This window comes from Vombatus ursinus, unplaced genomic scaffold (genome assembly GCF_900497805.2).
Source record: "Vombatus ursinus unplaced genomic scaffold, bare-nosed wombat genome assembly UNPS02009205.1, whole genome shotgun sequence".
Classification (NCBI taxonomy): domain Eukaryota; kingdom Metazoa; phylum Chordata; class Mammalia; order Diprotodontia; family Vombatidae; genus Vombatus; species Vombatus ursinus.
In genome coordinates, this window is record NW_020948983.1 from 57,726,595 (window position 1) to 57,745,039 (window position 18,445).

The 18,445-nt window shown below is 38.1% G+C and overlaps 1 protein-coding gene across 1 annotated transcript in view; it reads left to right on the forward strand.

Annotated features, from left to right (window-relative positions):
• Positions 1-18,445, forward strand: part of IQCH (IQ motif containing H) — a 257,567-nt gene that overhangs the window by 132,822 nt on the left and 106,300 nt on the right. The window contains exons 12-13 of the mRNA XM_027851991.1: positions 2,371-2,643; positions 10,383-10,574. Coding sequence (XP_027707792.1) covers positions 2,371-2,643; positions 10,383-10,574 — 465 coding nt within the window. The remainder of the gene's footprint in view (positions 1-2,370; positions 2,644-10,382; positions 10,575-18,445) is intronic.

The following is an 18,445-nucleotide window of genomic DNA, read 5'->3' on the forward strand; positions in this document are numbered from 1 at the left end:
AGAAGACCTGAGTTCAAATCCAGCCTCAGACACTTACTAGCCATGTGACCTTGGGCAAGCAACTTAATCCTGTTTGCCTCAGTTTTCTCATCTGTAAAATGAGCTGGAGATAGAAATAGCAAACCATTCCAGTATTTTTGCCAAGAAAAATCCATTGAGGTCACAAAGAATCAGACATGACTGAAACAACTGAACAACATCCTCATAACAACCTTAGAAGGAAGGTGCTGATCCTATCCCCATTTTACAAAATGGCACATGGATGGTCATCCCCAAATGTCATTACTCTCCATTTCTTCACATTTTCTTTCTCTAGGAGGTGAGGGTGGGATAATGGAATGAGAACTCCATTGGTGGTCAAGAGATCAAGATTCTAGTCTTGACTCTGTCCTGGACTGGCTTTATGAACTTGAATGAGTCTTTTACCACTCTAGGCCTAAAGTTTCTCATTTGTATAATTAAGAGTCCAGAACAGATGATCTCCAAGGTCCTTTACAGAGCTATGAAAAGGACTTTTTTTTGTTGCTTTGTCCTTATATCTCCAAAGCCTAGCACAGTTCCTTATCTATTGTAGCTGCTTACTGATATGCTTCCTAGGATTGGGTTAGAAATGGAATAGACAAATGTCTCAACAAGATGGTTGAAAGATAAGCTATTGGACTGTGTAACTTCTTGATCATAGAGTCATCCATCAACTCAAGCCTGAAAGTGATCTAAGAGATCATCTAGTCCAAATCTGTCATCTAAATATGAGTAAAATGAGGTTCTAAGAGGTTAAATGACTTGCCCAAGGTCATACAAGTGGTTAAGTGGAAGAGAAAAGATTCAAACTCAGGTCCTCAGAATCTGAATCCATCTACATACCAGGCTGCTATCCCAGTGGAGGTCCTATGAGACCCCTTCTAGCTTTAGGATTCCATGATTCTATATATCATAGTATTTGTATGATTCCAAGATTCCATGGATTCTATGTATTGTTATTCACGTGACATTTTAAAATAGCAGTTTAGTTAATTTTCAGTAAGGTAGTTAAGGATAAATTATCAAAGTACTTTTTAAAGATGTTAAAAATGATACATAGTTGGTGATCTCAAAATGGCATTACTCACTATACCTTTGCATTTTCTTTTTTCTAGTGAGGCAGGTACAGGGTATGGGCTGGATCTAGGCCTGGAATCAGAAAGACCCGAGTTCAAATCCAGACTTATACACTTACTAGCAGTGTGACCCTGGGCAATTCACTTAACCTCTATTAAGTGCCTCAACTCTAAAATGGAGATAATAGCATCCACCTCCCAGGATTGTTGTGAGGATCAAATAAGATAACATCTGTAAAACACTTAGCACAGTGCCTGGCAAATAGTAGGCACTATATAAATGCTCTTTCCTTTCTCTCACCCACTACGAAGATAGTCAGGGACCCCTCTGGCAATCTAGTGAAGCCTTTGGACCTCTACTCAGAATTAATGTTTTTAAATAATTGAAGGAAATGCTAAATTCTAGTTAGAGATTATTGGGGGGGTGTGGGTATAAATGAAGTTGTAAATTTTCCCCTCTAAGTTCATAGACCCCCTGAAATCTATCCCTGGTCCTCTTAAGAAGTCAGCCATGGACACCAGTTAAGAGCCCCTGCTCTAGGGGATATGAAATATAGTTACCTGGGATTTTATGAGATGAGGCAGTCATATAAATCCCTAAATTCATATGTCTCATTGTCAAAAACAAATATGAAAAGGAGTTTTCCATTTGAAAATGAATTTGATGCTTGTTGGAAAATACAGATTGTTTTCCCTCCTCAAATCATTTGCAGAGAAATGGGCTTGGTCCATGATAACTATAGCAAAAAAGCATATGCTATGAAATTGGGCTGTCTAGTGGATGGGGGGGAGGGGAAGGGGATACGCCACGTGCCTTCTTTCTGAAAAACCATTTCAAGAGTGCTGCCTTTTGTACACAGTATGGTGAGATATATTCTCTCCTATCGGGCTTTTTTCTTCATTTTTTTGTATTGATTTTCCAGGCACTTTAGTGTTAAACCATGCCAGAAGTGTTGCTGAGATGAATCACTATTATCCAAAGGCCGCCAGCCTCTTTTCCGACTGACAGAAGGATAATTCCACGTGGATCAAATAAATACAGATGTGTAGTAATTAGTTCTATTCCCAGTGAGCCCATTCCCAACACACTAAAGATGTGAACGATTATGGAACCTCACCCCAACAGCTTTTATCAATTTAAACTGCTAAACTACAGGATAGGTCATAACCCAGCCTGCTATTAATAATGTATTTATTGTGTGCAACATTATAAATTAGGGGCATGGAATGGGAAAGAACACCTTTTAACAAGAGTAATGTTATCTTTCCACAGGGACATCGTATGTGCCTGGCCACTCATCTCAAGTACAGTCCCCAGACAATCAAAAGAATAAAAAACCTCATCCAAGGAAAGGAAGCGTACATTGTTGGCGGGCTCATCCACAAAGATGATTTAGCTGTGGCCGACATGTTAGATGTGCCTATTCTAGGCTCAGAGCCTGAAGTGGCCCAGCTCTATAGTACCAAGTCTGGAAGTAAACGGATCTTTGCCAGTGCCTGTGTGCCGATCCCTCCTGGGGTTTATGACGTCTATAATTACCAACAGGTAAGCAGCAGTGGGAAGGGATGGATTCGTAGGCCTCTCAAAATCTTACAGGCCCTTTTGGCATTAGTGGTACTTTCCATTCCAGGATGGAACCAGGCCCTTTCCCCAAAGGTAGACTAATGTGGTGTGACTGCAATGACTGTTGTTTCAAATCATCTTGTCTTCTGGTCATGTCCTAGGGCTGGAAATTCCTATGAAATCATAGAATGTTAGAAGTGGAAGGGATCTAGGGGTCATTCATTCATTCATTAAATCATAGGATTTAGAGTTGCAAGAGAGCATAGTGATCATCTACTCTACCACTTTGGTTTCTTTTGTACATAAAGAAACTGAGGTCTAAGAGGCTTGGTGATCAAGGTTATATGGCTAGTCAGTGGTGTTATTTATTTGTTAACGCATTGAAGGCCCCTGTTGTAATGCAGATGTTATCTGGGAAAAGGGATGCATTAATCTGTTATCAGGCATTAATGCCTTCTCATATTAGCCAGTCAGTCACTTCACAAGGCTTGGAGAGAATGAGATAGGTAAACTTTGGTTGGGAGGAAATGGGCTGAGCAAGGTCCAGAGCATGGGTTGCTACCTGGCCATTGGAAAATTAAGTCAGAGATCCTTAATCCTCAGTTTTGAGGGGCTTGGGCTAGGAGACCTCCAAAGTCTTTTCTGACTATAAAGCCAAAGAGAGAAAGGAGCTGTCAAAAGAAAGAAAGGATTGTGAAAGAAGGGTAACAAATAAGGTCATCAATGATAAACTCCATTTATTTCATAGTTTTACCCAAGGTCAATCCTAAGAGGAAAAATCTATTCCAGCTTTTATAGCCATAGGATTTTAGAGTTGGAAGGGACCATAGAGGTTGTTTAGCCCAACCTTCACCCCGAAATCATGAATCCTGTGCACAATATTCTCAACATGTCAGTCATTCAGCCCCCGCTTAAGAACCACCAGTGATGGGAGACTCACTTCTCCTGTGGATCAGAGCATTCTGTTTTTAGACAGCTATGATGAAATCTTATTCTTTATATTGAGGTGAAATCTACCTCCCTCTAACTTCCTTCTGTTGTCCCTGCCTTTGCCCAAGAGGGCAAAGCCAAACAAACCAAACTCTTCTTTCATATGATGGCCATTCAGATATTTGAAGACAGGCAACTCACCCCCAACCCAGTTTTCGCTTCTTCAGGACCTAGATTCTTTATCTGATCATAGGATGGCATGTCTTTTGAGTCTCCTCACTTTCCTGGTCAACCCTAAAATGTCATGCCTAGACCCAGACACAGTATTCCAGATTTGGTCTAGTCAAGACAGAGTACAGCGCTATGTACCGTATGGACACTATAGACACTGCATTTCTGCTCATAAGGACTAAGAAAATATTAGCTCCTTTGGCTACCTTATCACGTTGCTGATTCTTTTAGAATCAAGTCAACAAGTCAAGTCATTTAGAACCTGCCATCCCTGAGTTTTGTTTGGTTTTGGGTTTTTTTTTTTCACATGAACTACTTTCCAAACTCTCATATTTTATTTTTGGCATATGGTTATGCAGTTGATTTTTTGAACCCAAGTTATTGAAGACCAAAAATATTTGGAGAAATTTAACATTAGCAACTAGAACTGGTTCTTCCTTGGTTTGTGTATGGAGTTAGTGTTTTTCTGTGGAGCTATCACTTCTCTTTGTAACAAAAGAAAGGTAAAGAGTAAATAGCTGTGAATTCTTCATTATGTGTTTGTTATAAAATCTTTACTTTAAAGACTATTTCACTGTGTCTCTTGGTCATAGCTTGTAGCCACCACTGCATGACCATATCTCCGGTGTCTACTCTGGTCATGCACTAAGGCTGGAAATTTCCATAAAATCATAGAGTGTTAGAACTGGAAGGGAGCTTGGAGATCATTCATTCATTCATTAAATCTCAGGATGTTGAGTTGCAAGGGAGCTTAGGGGTTATCTACTCTAACCCTCTGATTTTTTTATATATAAAGAAACTGAGGCACAAGAGGCTAAATGACTCACCCATTACTACTTACTTGTTAAGGCATTGAAGGTCCCTATTATAATGCAGATATTATCTGGGAAGAGGGATGCATTAATCCATTATCAGCCATTGATGCCTTCTTATTTTATGTTAGTTCATCGTATTAGCCAGTCAGTCACATAGCAAAGCCTTGAAACAATGAGGCAGGTGAACTTTGGTTGGGAGGAAAAAAGTTGAGCAAGGTCCAGAGTATGATGGGACACTATGGCAGGGAGCCACTGTGTCCCAAAGTGAAGCCTAAGTAGCACACAGAATGAGGCAACTCACTGGGCTCCTATACTCACTCAAGGAGCATCATCCTGGGTCATCAGCCAACACCTTGTGCCACAAGGCCTCTAGGGCCTAACATGGAGCTTGATGGTAAACTGTACTTTTCAGAGGCTGGTGTACAGATCTTTTTACAGACTTAATAAAATCTGCCATCTTATTAAACATCATTAAAGTCCTTTGGGTTCACTGAGTGTTACAGAGTGCTCTGTGAGCTGAGCCAGAAAGTTACCCCTAAAGAAGAGAAGAATTCCAGAAATCTATATCATAGCCAAAATCCAGTGGGAGTGTCTGAGGGAATGGTTACCTCCACATAATAATGGGAATTAGAGCATAATAAGAAATAAACTGCTTCTCAGCAGGGATTTGGCTGATATACTTCATGCAAGTGAAACCAAACAGATTCTCAGGTGATAGGAAGATCACTGGACAAATTCTACTATCTAATTTTCAGATCTTCAACAACTGCATGCAGGGCTCCTCGAGAGCATTGTCTTCATCTTTTTTAATGAAAAACTTAGGCAACCTTTATGCTGAAATATTCTAGAACATTCTGGTCATATGTTAAAGGTCCAGGGAATCTCTTTGACTGGTATCTTTAAAGCCCTGTAGTAATAAAGAGTCAAATTATAATGGAATACTATTTTCCTTGTCTGGAAAACTTAATTCATCTCACCAAGATAAAAGCCCTCAGCTGAGGTTTTGAAAATGGAAAGCATATTGCAGTGAAAGACTAATCCAATCTGTTTGAGGGCACCAGTTTTCTGAATCTGCAGATGGTGTCGAATTGATGACACTGGCCTTTAACTGATGGGCATCAGAAGCATGAAGCTGCCAAAGGAGAGCTGGGACTACTTTGACTTAGGTTGATAAATATTGCTAACAGCTGGATTTGCGCAGAAGATGTCTTTTCCCATTTCTATCCTTTGCAAGTAGAAAATGAATGGGCAACAAAACAGATATATCACATCTTTCAAGCAGAAAGAATCAAACAACAGATGATAGATGTTTGAAAAGAGCACAAAGTCATTTGGTTTATGATTAACTAATTTATTTATAAAAAGCCATATAACACAGACACAGTGGCATAGCATTTCCTCTTTTGATCCTTGAAACAACGATGAAAGTTCTTTTTCTGGCATGTGCTCTGTATGAAATATTGACAGCTTTGGTTAAATAATCAAAAATGGCAATGCTATTTTAAAGCACTGTTCAATTTTCACTTAAAGATAGCACATAATTCTTTCCAGTGGTGTAGTCTTTACAATACTATTGATCCTTTTCATTACTGTAGGGGAGTCATCAACAGAAACCCATTTATAGGATTCTCAGAAGCAACAAATAATAGGATTTGGAGCAAACACATAATAATTCTGTGTGTGGTCGAAGCCCCCAACTATACACTTTAAAAGATGGCTATGTCAGATTACCTTCCTCAACAATGAAACAAGAATTTTCATCAGATTTTTAACAGAGTAAAGGCCCATTCTGCGTCTAAGAATCTGATTAGATTGCCTCAAAATACAATTGAATATAGAATGTCTTTAGTAACATTATAACCACAGAGTAGAGACAGAAGCATTTTGGGAAGGAACATTCATAAGGCTACCTATGCTATGCTTATGACCATACAATGTGCAATTTTATTCTTTAAATACCCACATTAGCCACAAACCTATTTAGATAGTGACTATATGGATGACGAGGGAATTCTGTTTGGATCTTCTTTAAATGCACCAGAAATACATGGTGGCTACCAGGACAGCAGGGAACCCCAGGAAGGCCACTGGGGCATCACCTCCATGTTTTGGTTTACAGTATGACAAATTGAAGAAGCTTTACTGGGCAGACCAGCCCAAGAAAACAACTTTCATTCTTGCTTAGAACAATTTCACTCTTCCTCAGAATAATTTTTTTTATTAATTTATTTTGATTTATCAACAATCACTTCCATAAGCTTTTGAGTTTAAAATTTTTCTCTCCCTCCCTCCTCACCTCCCTCCACAAGACAATGCACGATCTGATATAGCTATACATATACATTCCTATTAAACATATTTTCACATTATGATGTTGTAAGAAAGAATTAGAACCAATAGGAGGAACCACCAGAAAAAGGAAACAAAACACAACAGAAGAAAAAAAATAGCAAATAGTATGATTCGATCTGCATTCAAACTCCATAGTTCTGGGGCAGCTAGATGATGCAGTAGATAGAACACCAGCCCTGGATTCAGCAAGACCTGAGTTCAAATCTAGCCTCAGACACTTGACACTTACTAGCTGTGTGACCTTGGGCAAATCACTTTACCCCATTGCCTTACCAAAAAAAAAATAGTCTAATCCAAACTCCATAGTTCTTTCTTTGGATGTGGATAGCATTTTCCATCATGATGCCTTTGGAGATGTCTTAGATCCTTGCATTGCTGAGAAGGGTTAAGTCTATCAATATTCGTCATTGCACAATGTGGCTGTTACTGTATACAACGTTCTCCTGGTTCTGCTCACTTCCCTCAGCATCAGACCATACAAGTCTTTCCAGGTTTTTCTGAAGTCCACCTGCTCATCATTTCTTACAGCACAATAGTATTCCATTACATTCATATACCACAACTTGTTCAGCCATTCCCCAATTGCTGGACATCCTCTCAATTCCTAATTCTTTGCCACCACAAAAAGAGCTGCTAGAAATATTTTTGTACATGTGGGTCAGAATAATTTTAATAATATTGTCTCTGACCAACAGTCATTCAAGGAGGAGTTATAAACATGGTACCCAAGGAAGTCCAGGGAGGAAAGGACAAAGTGAGAATCAAAGTCAGAATAGAGTTCTCAGCAAAGAGGAAGGAAGAAGACAAACCTCCATCAGCGTCATCAAAAAAGCCAAGTTCAGTTAGTATACAAGGAAATTCACAGACATAAGGGCAGAAGTTGCTCATGGAGTGTCACCAGCTCCATGCTGCTTTTGATTGCTCCTGTCCCTGCCTTCTCGTTCCACGGTGGGGGCCTGGGTGTCTGTGCTCCTTCAGTTTCAAGGCATGTTCACGTATGACTATGGACTTCAGCATAACTATATAATGAAAGATATTTGTGTGTGTGTGTGTGTGTGTGTGTGTGTGTGTGTGTGTTGGGGGACTGAAGAGTCAGCTAAGCTGAAGAGGGCTTTTCACATTCCTTAATATAAAACTAATTATAGGGTAGGGGGAGGAAAGTAGAAATGGAAAAACCATATCAAAAGAGAAAGACTCATCACCAGGTTGGCCACAAGATGAGAAATTTTCCAGCCACTGACATTCTTAAAGACCATTTACCAAGTTGTAAAGGGATTGTGATCTGCATTAGTGAAGTTATAGGCCCTCAAAGTAGATATATCCAAGACAGTTACCACAGTATTGCTCAAGATTCAGCAATTTTTATAGACATGGTTGGTACAAGCTCAGCAGAAATGGTTTATTGATTATAAGACTGACTACTTGTCCTTTACTCTTTTTCCCTTTCTTTCTCCTCTCTCTCCTCCCCCTTTCCATATGGAGATGAACATTTCTGTGAATCTTGATGACTTCCCTCTCATCATTCGAATTTTCAATTGATTGAGCTCACTTCTAATCTTGTAGGAACTATCCTTGTACCTCTAGCTATAATTAAAGAATTAAGATCTTTGATCAACACAAGTATCAACCGTGATTCCAGAGGACGAGTAATAAGGAATACTACCCACATCTTTACAGAGATGAACTCAATATGTAGAATAACATATACTTTTTTGGATATGGCCAAAATTTGGATCTGGCCAAAAAAATTTGCTTGACTATGCATGTGTGTTATAAAGGTTTTGTTTTTCTTTTTTTCTTTCTTGATGTTTGGGGGAAGATGGGATGTGGGAGAGAAAGAAAAATAAATATTTGTTACAGAAAAAAAATTATCCTTCAAGGCAGGGAACATTTTATGTTTATCTTTGTATTCATAGAACCCAACATACTGCCTGGTGCATGATAGACAATTAACAAATGCTTCATGATTGATTATCTAAATGTAATATTGGTGTGTGGAATAGGACCAAGTGCATTAATTCTCCTAAGAAGGAAGACACATCCATAGATGCTGTATTACTATTACCTGTCTTGATCATGTGACCTATGTGGTCATAAATTACCTCCTGGCCTACTGAATGAGATTCTGCCAAGTATATCAAGGAGGAAAAAAAATATATATATATATATATATATATATATAAAATAGATTAAAACATTAAAAAGCTCAACAAAGCCCCAAACAGCTAAAGTTTTGAAGAAACACTTAATGTTTTAGTACCAAAAAAATAATACCATATGGCCAATCAATAAATAAACACATAATTCTCCAAAGGACAAATAAAAGCACTCAGATTCAATTACACACATTTGAGCCCAACTGACAGAACTTATTGTTGCAGGAACCAAGAATACACTTTCAAAATTGGTTCAGGCCCAAGATTGTTCATTTTTAAAAATTATTTCTTTACATCCTATATCTTCCTTAAAACTTCTCCTAGGGAGCTATAATTTAATCAGGCTACCCTGCACAGTGATGCAGAATGCAACCCCTACATGACTCAGTCAATAGAGTTGAAGAGATGCTAGTGCTCAAAAAAGGTCATTCGTTTCTGAGCCATCTGGTAATGAAACTCTCTGAACGTAGCAAAGCTAGTCCTCAGATGACGAGCAGATAGTCCATTGCTGGGACCAGAGTCTAAGTCTCTCCACCCAGTAAGGCCAACTCAAACGCTCCCCTGGTGTAACCTTCAAGGCTACATGTTGCACTCCATGCCATAATATAGTATCAGAACCAGACTTTGGTATGTGAATAAGTCTAAACAGGTAAAAGAAAAACTTAATAAAAATACCATCTAGAGTATCGTAGATTTAGATCTGGAAGGCATCTTAGATATCATCTATTCAATCTCCTCATTTTATAAATGAAGAAACTTGGCCCAAGCTCACATTGCTAGTAAGTGAAAAATCAATAATGGATCATGTGACTCAGATTTTATCACTACCAAGTTGAGAACTCTTCCTACTGCACCTTTTTGTGAAGATACCTTATAAATTAAATAAGTAAATATATTGATGAATTACCTGAGAAGCAGACTTTGGGGGTGAGGGGCAAGCAGGAGAGGGGCTAATAACATTGGATCCAGGGAGAGAGGCATCATTTTGAAGCGGAAAGGAATTCCTCTCAGGACACCTGGATTTGAGCCCTGTTTCTGATATCTCCAAGTTGTGTGACCAAAGTCAAATCATTTTACCCTCTCTAAGCCTCAGTTTCCTCATCTGCAATATCCCCACAAGGGAACGTTAATAACACTGGAATTGCCTACCTCATGGGTTTAAAGGGGAAAAATGTGATGTTAACTTTAAAGTGCTATAGCAATACAAAGTTTTTAAAAAGTCATTTTCCATCCACAGATGGTGGAATGCTTAAGTCAACTCATTGTTGATAATCTGAATGTGCAACGCTGGATATTTAAAGTGGACAACGAATTTGGAGGCAATGGGACTGCATTTTGTGACATTCTTTCCCATCTACAATGCTATAATTGGGTCATACAGGAATATCACAAATGTGGTGTCAGAGATTGGAATAAGAAATGGGCACATGTAAGTTTTCATTAAGTTATACTAGATGGGGAGACAATAAGCCTGGGTTCTGGCTCTGTCTCCGTCTCCAGTTGCTTGTGTGACTGTGGGCAAGTAATTTCACTTCCCTCAACCTCCCCTTCCTTCTCTGTAAAATGAGGAAGGTGGACCAGATGATTTTGAAGGTCTTTTCCTGCCCCAAAATTCTATGCCATGTCTTCAGATTGGCTGGAGTCATTTACAAATTACTATTTTACCATATTCAGTTGAAAACAGTCACAGACTTCAAATGTAACTATGTTTTTGTCATGTGATCTTAGCAATATGTATGATTGGGTTAGCTATATTTTCTTATGAGAGTACATCTCTGAATGGTTAGTTGCCATTTAGAAGCCAAAGTATGACAGCACTAGCAAAAATCACAAGTTATTAAAGATAGTCAAAGCAGATTTAAGTGACTTCTGTCTCCTAGAGTGCTTCAGAAAACTCTAAACAAATGACTTGGAATCCATGGATTTTTTTCCCTTGCATGTTACCTAAGGGAAAGAAGGAAGAAGTCTATCCAATGAATTCCAAACTCATCTTAACGATGGCTAGTAGTTTGCTGACCACACTAGGAGATCAGAAAACACCTAAGTCAAGTTCACCCATCTACAATTGCACTTACTAGGCAACATAATGGAATTGAAAGAGTACTGAATGTGAAACCAGTATAACTTGGTTCAAATCCTGCTTCTGGCACTTAGTAGCTATGTGACTATGGGCAAGTCACCTGAGCCTCAATTTTCTCATCTGCAAAACAGGAATATGTATGCTACCTATCATTCAGGGTTGTTAAGAGGAAAGTGCCATAAAACTTTGAGCTGTGACTAGTAGCAAAGTTTCTCTAAGCCTCTTCCAATTCCTGTACTTTTTTATTGGCCCACACAACTGGATCTACAGATAAGGTAGAGCTGGCAGGAAAATATAGACACGCAGTTCCTGACTGCTTTCTTGCTTATTTTTCTCGCGTTTGGCTGTAAACTTGGATCTGCATCTGCTCTGAGCATCCCTACTCAAGAGGTAGAAATGAATCAAGGCACAAATGATGCACAGAGAGGGGCATGCTGGAGAGCACAATATTTCTCACGTTAAAGAGAAATGATAAATATATCTAGAGAACAGTCAGAAGAAAAAGAGAATTCACTTTGACAAATGTTCCTATTCTCCCCATGATCTATTCTTTGTTGTTGTTGTTTTTTTCCTTTATCAGCAAAATGGACTGAATGCACTACCTGTCACTGAAAGCTTTTTACATATTATTTAGAGGATACCAAAGTGAATTACTCTTCTGCGGAAAAAAATAATACAAGGAAAATGTATTTAATGTTGAGGCCCATAGAGGTTTCCCATGTATTCTTGGGTCTAGATCATATATTATCTTTTATAGGGTTTTGTTTCTTAAAGTGAAATTGTTGAACCTAAATCATCAGTATGATTATTTTGTGTTTTAAAAAATTGAGATTTTTTAATGTGCATAATGCTTGCTGATCTAAATATTTTATGCCCTAAACCATTTAAGGGCATGTCTAATATTTAAGGATTTCATGCCGCTGTGATAAATTTGTGGTGTGACTTCTAATATAGAGTATTAGAAAACACCTAAATTGGGATAAGTTGTACATAGATTAAATTATGCTTCTGGTTGTAAATTATATTAGTTAAAATTCAGCTGAATTTTAGTTGTTGTGAGTTATGGTTTTGAGCAATAGCAACACACATATTTGGAATGATTGGAAATAAATGCTGATTGGATTCTGAGCCCAATGAATAATGCATAGCCTAGCCAAATCATTTTTAAGAGCTTATCAGAAGAAAAAATTGATTCAGTAAACTTTTCATAAATTTAAGCCAGCTCTTAAACACTCTGTGGTAAAAGGACAAAAAAAAATCAAACAGTTCTAAGAACCTTTTTGCAAATGATAGTTGACATTTTTAATGCCTTCAAAGTTAGAGCCCCTTTTGAGAGTAGAGACCTTTTCCCGTAATGAACTTCAATCCCCATTGAGTTTTGCCATTGAGAGAGCACAGGATTAAAATCATCCTTTTGTTACTGCACACTGTCAGAGTGCTACATGGTTAGACATCAAAGCATTAGTTTATGAGCACAGGCATGTTTTAATGTCCTATTACAGGACAGAGACTTGTTTCTTCTGATAATGAAGACATCGTGTCATCAGGCCTAGCCCGGCACATCCCAAACATATGCTGGCAGGTTATTAAACATTTCAGCTTCCTGATGAAAGACTCTCCTGCAGGCTAGCAGTCCAGAGAAAAGACTCCATTTGGGGAGAACTATTAGAAATGAGAATATGACTGTAAGCACTAAATTATGTTAATATTTACAAAGAGCATCATTTGCATACTGGTTTATGACATGTTGCCACGATTTTTCACCTTGGTACATTGTAGGCAGCAGATTAAAGTAAGATTTTTCCAGTGTACTTGAATTGAGGTGAGGTTCTCTGCATCTAACGACGACAAGGAGCCTAGATGTGGGTATGCCTTTATGCAGACAGAAGGCATTCTAGAATGATGCCCTCTATTTGTGCTAAGCTATAAGAGTAATTTAGGTAGCCCTTTAAGGTATGTAAAGAGCTTTACATATATTAATTATCTCATTTGCTCTCTACAACAACAACAATAATAACAATAGCTAGAGTTTATACGGCCACTTTAAGATTTATGAAGTACGGCAGCTAGGTCCTGATTAGTGCAAATAACAAGTCTCCTAACTAGTTACTTTATTTGAATTTGCACCGCATGTTTCCATTGGGTTGGAACCAATTCCTTATTTTATATAACTATAACTTTGTATAAATTGGACTACATGAGACTGCTTCAGGGCATTCATTATTTGCACTAATCAAGACCTAACTGTTCGTGTTATGTCATTTGAGTGGATCCTTACAATCTCCCCGTAAGGTAGATTCTCTTAGAATTCCCATTTTTCAGGTGGGGAAACTGAGGTTGAGAGAGATTAAGCCACTTGCCCTAGGTGACACAGCTACCTTACAAATGTCTGAGGCAGAATTTGAAATCAGGCTTTCCTGATTCCAATGATATTCCACTGCTGTCAGGGAGTGATCTTAACCCCCTCCCCCATCAACAGATTATCAAAAGCTATGCTAGTTTTAGTGTTTAAAGTATAACTAGTAAAATAAAAAGGGGTTGGTTTGTTTTTTTTTTTTTTAGAAAAACAGAACATTCGATGATGACTCTGCAGAAGGTGTTGGGCTGCTTTTCCCACTCTCCTCACCAACTTGCTCCTTCACACTCCATCAGCTTTGCTTCTCTCCCCTAACTGTATTGTCACAATTTGAATACCTATAGGTATCCATCAGTAATATCGTTTGCCAGTTTTCTAGTAAGATCAGGACCAGCTGCAGCCAAACCCTTTTTTTCTGCGTCTTTTTCTGCCTTTTCTACCTCTCTGGGGTCCATCCTCCATTATACCAGGTGCCTAATGTCCTCACTCTCTCTCTTTTCTCTCTTACAAAAGCTTGATCTTGGGAAAAGAATCTAAGCAACCCATTCACATTGAGGTTTTAGTGTCTGATTAAGGATTACTATACCTCAGTGGCCTTTTCCCCATCTTGATAAGGACTAAGTTTGAAGCCAAGTGAGTGCATGGCATCCATCATCCAATGGGATCCTAGAATTTTGGGGTGGTGTAGCCAACATCTCTCATAATAATTTTGTTTTGTAGCCTTAGTTTACTCTTCTGTAAAATGGGGATAAAAACACTTGCTTTTCCTGCTTCAGATGAGGCCATGGACAGAAAGAATTGTGTATCCAGAAGACACTAAATAAATATGAACTAATATTCCACCAACATGGAAGACTGGCTGTAGGGGAAATGGTTTGTTTGTTTTTTTTTTTTTTGCTTTGATGGTAAAACGTGGGTTTGATATAAAACTAGCAAAAAACAGGCAGGGAAAAGTACAGAGGAAATCCATGGCTTCTTGTACTTTCCATCATGGTAGTTTGTAATGGACGTAGAGGAATAGAGGACAACGGCTGCCCTCCTCAATATGTGTGTGTGTGTCTTTGTATAACTATAGAGAGAGAGAGAGAGAAAGCTGGAGATTTGTGTATAAAAATACACATTGGGCTAAGAAGCATCGGTCCCTCCATTCTTCTATATGTGTTCTCTGTATATTTACATACATGCCTACAAATGCATATACATATATATGTGTACACATATATCCACATATATGTATGTATGTCTTATGAGGCATTGTGATGCTGCGGATGAAGAGCTAGCTTTATAGTAGGAAGCCCTCAGTTCAAATGCTGCCTCTTACACATAGTGGCCCTGTGACCCTGGACAAGTCATTTGACCTCTCAACTCCTTAAGCAATTTTTTAAGACTATAAGTTGTAGGATAATTGACAATCTGCATCGGTAGAGGGATTTTGCTCACCAGGCATTCCCTCTACCAATGAAATCCTAAGTCCAGGCAAATGTAGGTATTGATCACATTTGTGTGTATCATGGTAGTTGTTCAGTCCTATCCAATTCTTCATGACCCCATTTGGGGTTTTCTTGGCAGAGATACTGGAGTGGTTTGCTATTTCCTTCTCCAGCTCGTTTTATAGGTGAGGAAACTGAGGCAGACAGGGTTAAGTGACTTGCCCAGGATCACACAATTAGTAAGTGTCTGAAGCAGGATTTGAACTCTGGAAGAAGAGTCTTCTTACCTCCATGCCAGGCACTCTGTCCACTGTGCCACCTAGCTGCCATACACATGTATGTGTATGTGTGTGTGTATATACATATACATATACATAAATACATCTATATCTATACATACATACATACACACACATATATGTGTGTGTGTGCATATATATATATATATATATATACTAATGGCTAAATACCAGAAAGTTATCTCCATTAGTGAAAAACAATTAAATTTAATGAATTAGTTTCCTATTTGCAGTTATGTAGTGAAGGGTAATCTTATGTTATTTTTAGAAAGCCATTATGGCTTGATTATAGATATCAACACATGAAAATGTTGGCTGAGCCTGAGTCCCTTAAATGAAATGGAAGACTTTAAAATTCAAACCTACTTGCCAAAATTCAAGCACATTTTCATTTACACAGGACTATAATTGGCCTATTCAAAGCAGACTTTGGTTAAACAATTCAGCTTCACAGAAGAATAGGCATAACCTTGGGTTAATAACTTGCTCATAATTATTTTAGTGTCTCAGCTGACATTCATGGCCAGCCAACATTCATGCAGTATAGAGCATGGGACTTGGGTTCAAGTCCTGCTTCTGATGCTTACTGCCTGCATAACACTAGGTAAGTCATTTAACCTCCCTAGGTCTTAGTTCCCCATATGTAACATAAGGGTTTTGATCTGATCCTATGAGCTATGATTCTAGGAATAACTCATCCCATAAGAATGGAATACTATGTGAAAAGTAAGCTATTTCACTAGTATTCTTTCTGAAAGTTTTTAGTTTAATTTGGTTCTGTTTTTAAATAATGCAGTACTGTGAGTAACATTTGGAATGTTGTGATTATTATTTGATGTAATGTTTCTTGAGTAGCAGCAGTATGCTGCACAGAATTATAATATAACCAGTTTCCAGCTGCCACTAGAAAGAAATCCATTAGCTAGGCCATAAAGATAAGGAAAACTTAAGACTGAATACACTATTTAAAATCAGGTTTTCAAACATGAATAAAACACAATGGGGGGTGGGGGAGGGAACAAAATGAATCAGAGCATCTGATTAATTAATGTATAAGAATTATCTGTAATCTATAACATGCAGGATGTGTATTTTAAGAGAAAAAGGAGTAAGTGCACCCAATGTAGTCGTATCTCAATTATCCAGAACAATTAGAGAATAAAATTTCTGGGTAAGTAAAATTTCATGTGAAGATTGGCATTCTTTAGCATGTAAAATCTTTTTAAAAAATTATTTTTCTCCCAATGACATGTAAAAACAATTTTAATATTCTTTTTTTAGTTTTGAGTTCCAAATTCTATTCTTCCTTCTCCTCCCCTCCCTTCTCCCAGAGATGGTAAGCAATCTTATATGGGATATGCATGTGCAATCATGTAAAATATTAGCATGGAAACTCTTTACAAATTTTAAACATTTTTGATTTTGTAAAAAATCCTTTTGAAAAGTGTCACACATTTCCTAGACTTATTGAACAAAATATACGTATACTTCATTCTGCTAGGACCTGTGATTTCATTGGTGTGAGCCTTCCCTTCTGCACTGATGCCACTTGAAACCCCTTCATGCCTTAGATCGCTGTGGCTAAAACACACACACACACACACACACATACCCCATCACCAGTTCACCAGCTCTCTAGTAATGAACCTCTTCTAAACGAGTCACACTAATCTTTAGGGATAATTAACATGGCATTCAAATCTTTTAACTTTTCAGGGCATCCAAATTTAGAATGCCCTGCTGATATCCAGCCCAATACCCATACTATTAAGGGAATAATGCAAAGATCTCAATGTTGCCTGAATGTCTTCTTTCTCTGTCTCATTGTAAAGTCATGTCAGTTCTGTAAATATGGAGGCCTCAAGCTACACCATGATTTTGAAACTCAACAGTAGGTGTTATCCAGCATCTGGGTCACCAGGCTTCTGGCTGGGATACAGACAGTGACAGAGAACTAGGAGATACTTTGATTCTGTTCTTAAGTACATCTCCTTTTGGAAGACAATCATGGTGATGAATCATCTTTGAGGCCCCGGGACTTTTCTCACCCACTTCTTTACCTTAGGGTTCCTTTACCTCAAGGTAAAGAAGTGGGTGAGAAAAGTCCCGGGGCCTCAAAGGTATTTGTCTCTCTCTCTCTCTCTCTCTTTCTCTCTCTCTCTCTCTCTCTGTATGTATATATATATATGTATGTATTACATGTACACATATACACACATAAAAATATTTTAATATATTTTATTACAATAAAAACATGTATGTGTATATATACATATATGTGTATATTATGTACTTATATGGACACACATACACATATTTGACATTTAACAAAACACTGTTCTAGATGCTGTAGGTCATATGAAGAAATATAAATCATGGGCCTTACATCCAAAAAATTCATAGTCTTAAATAATAATATGTATGACAGTACAAAAGATTTCAAAAAGTATGTCCAGTACCCAATGAGTGGTATTAGTGCTAAGTGCTCACTCTGAGCTAGGAAGACTTCAGAGAGGGGGTAAGTCTCTTTACATCAAAGATAATAGACTTCAGAAGCAGGCTTACACAGTGAATAAAGAGCTGGCCTAGAAGTTGAGAAAAGCTGGGTTCAAGTGCTGTCTCTTACATATACTAGTTGTGTGACCATGGGCAAATCTCCTGAACTCTCAGGGCTAGACAACTCTCTAAGACCATAAATTGCAGAAATGGTGCTGACCTGTATTAGTAATTTCACTGGTGAGTTTCCTCATCAAGGAATTCTCTTTCCCATTGAAGTCAGAAGTCCAACTCCTATGCCTATCATAGGTTTTAGAGCTGAAAGGGACCTTTGGGATCATCTGGTCCAATTCCCTCATATTTATGAGGAAACTGAGGTCCAGAGAAGAGAATTTATTTTCCTTGGGTCATATATACATAGGTAAGTAAGTGGAAAAGCAAGGAATAGCTCACAGGTGGTCTACTGCTTCTTACTTGCGAATCTCAAGTAAATTGAGCTATGATTTGAACCTATTCTTACCATTATAACCCAGGTAACAGTTTGTAAGCACCTGGTCTCTGTAGTATTCTGTCTTATACCTTCCTTCCAAGTGGTCCTGTGTACTTATCAGAGTTTTTGATGTTCAGTTATTTTTCAGG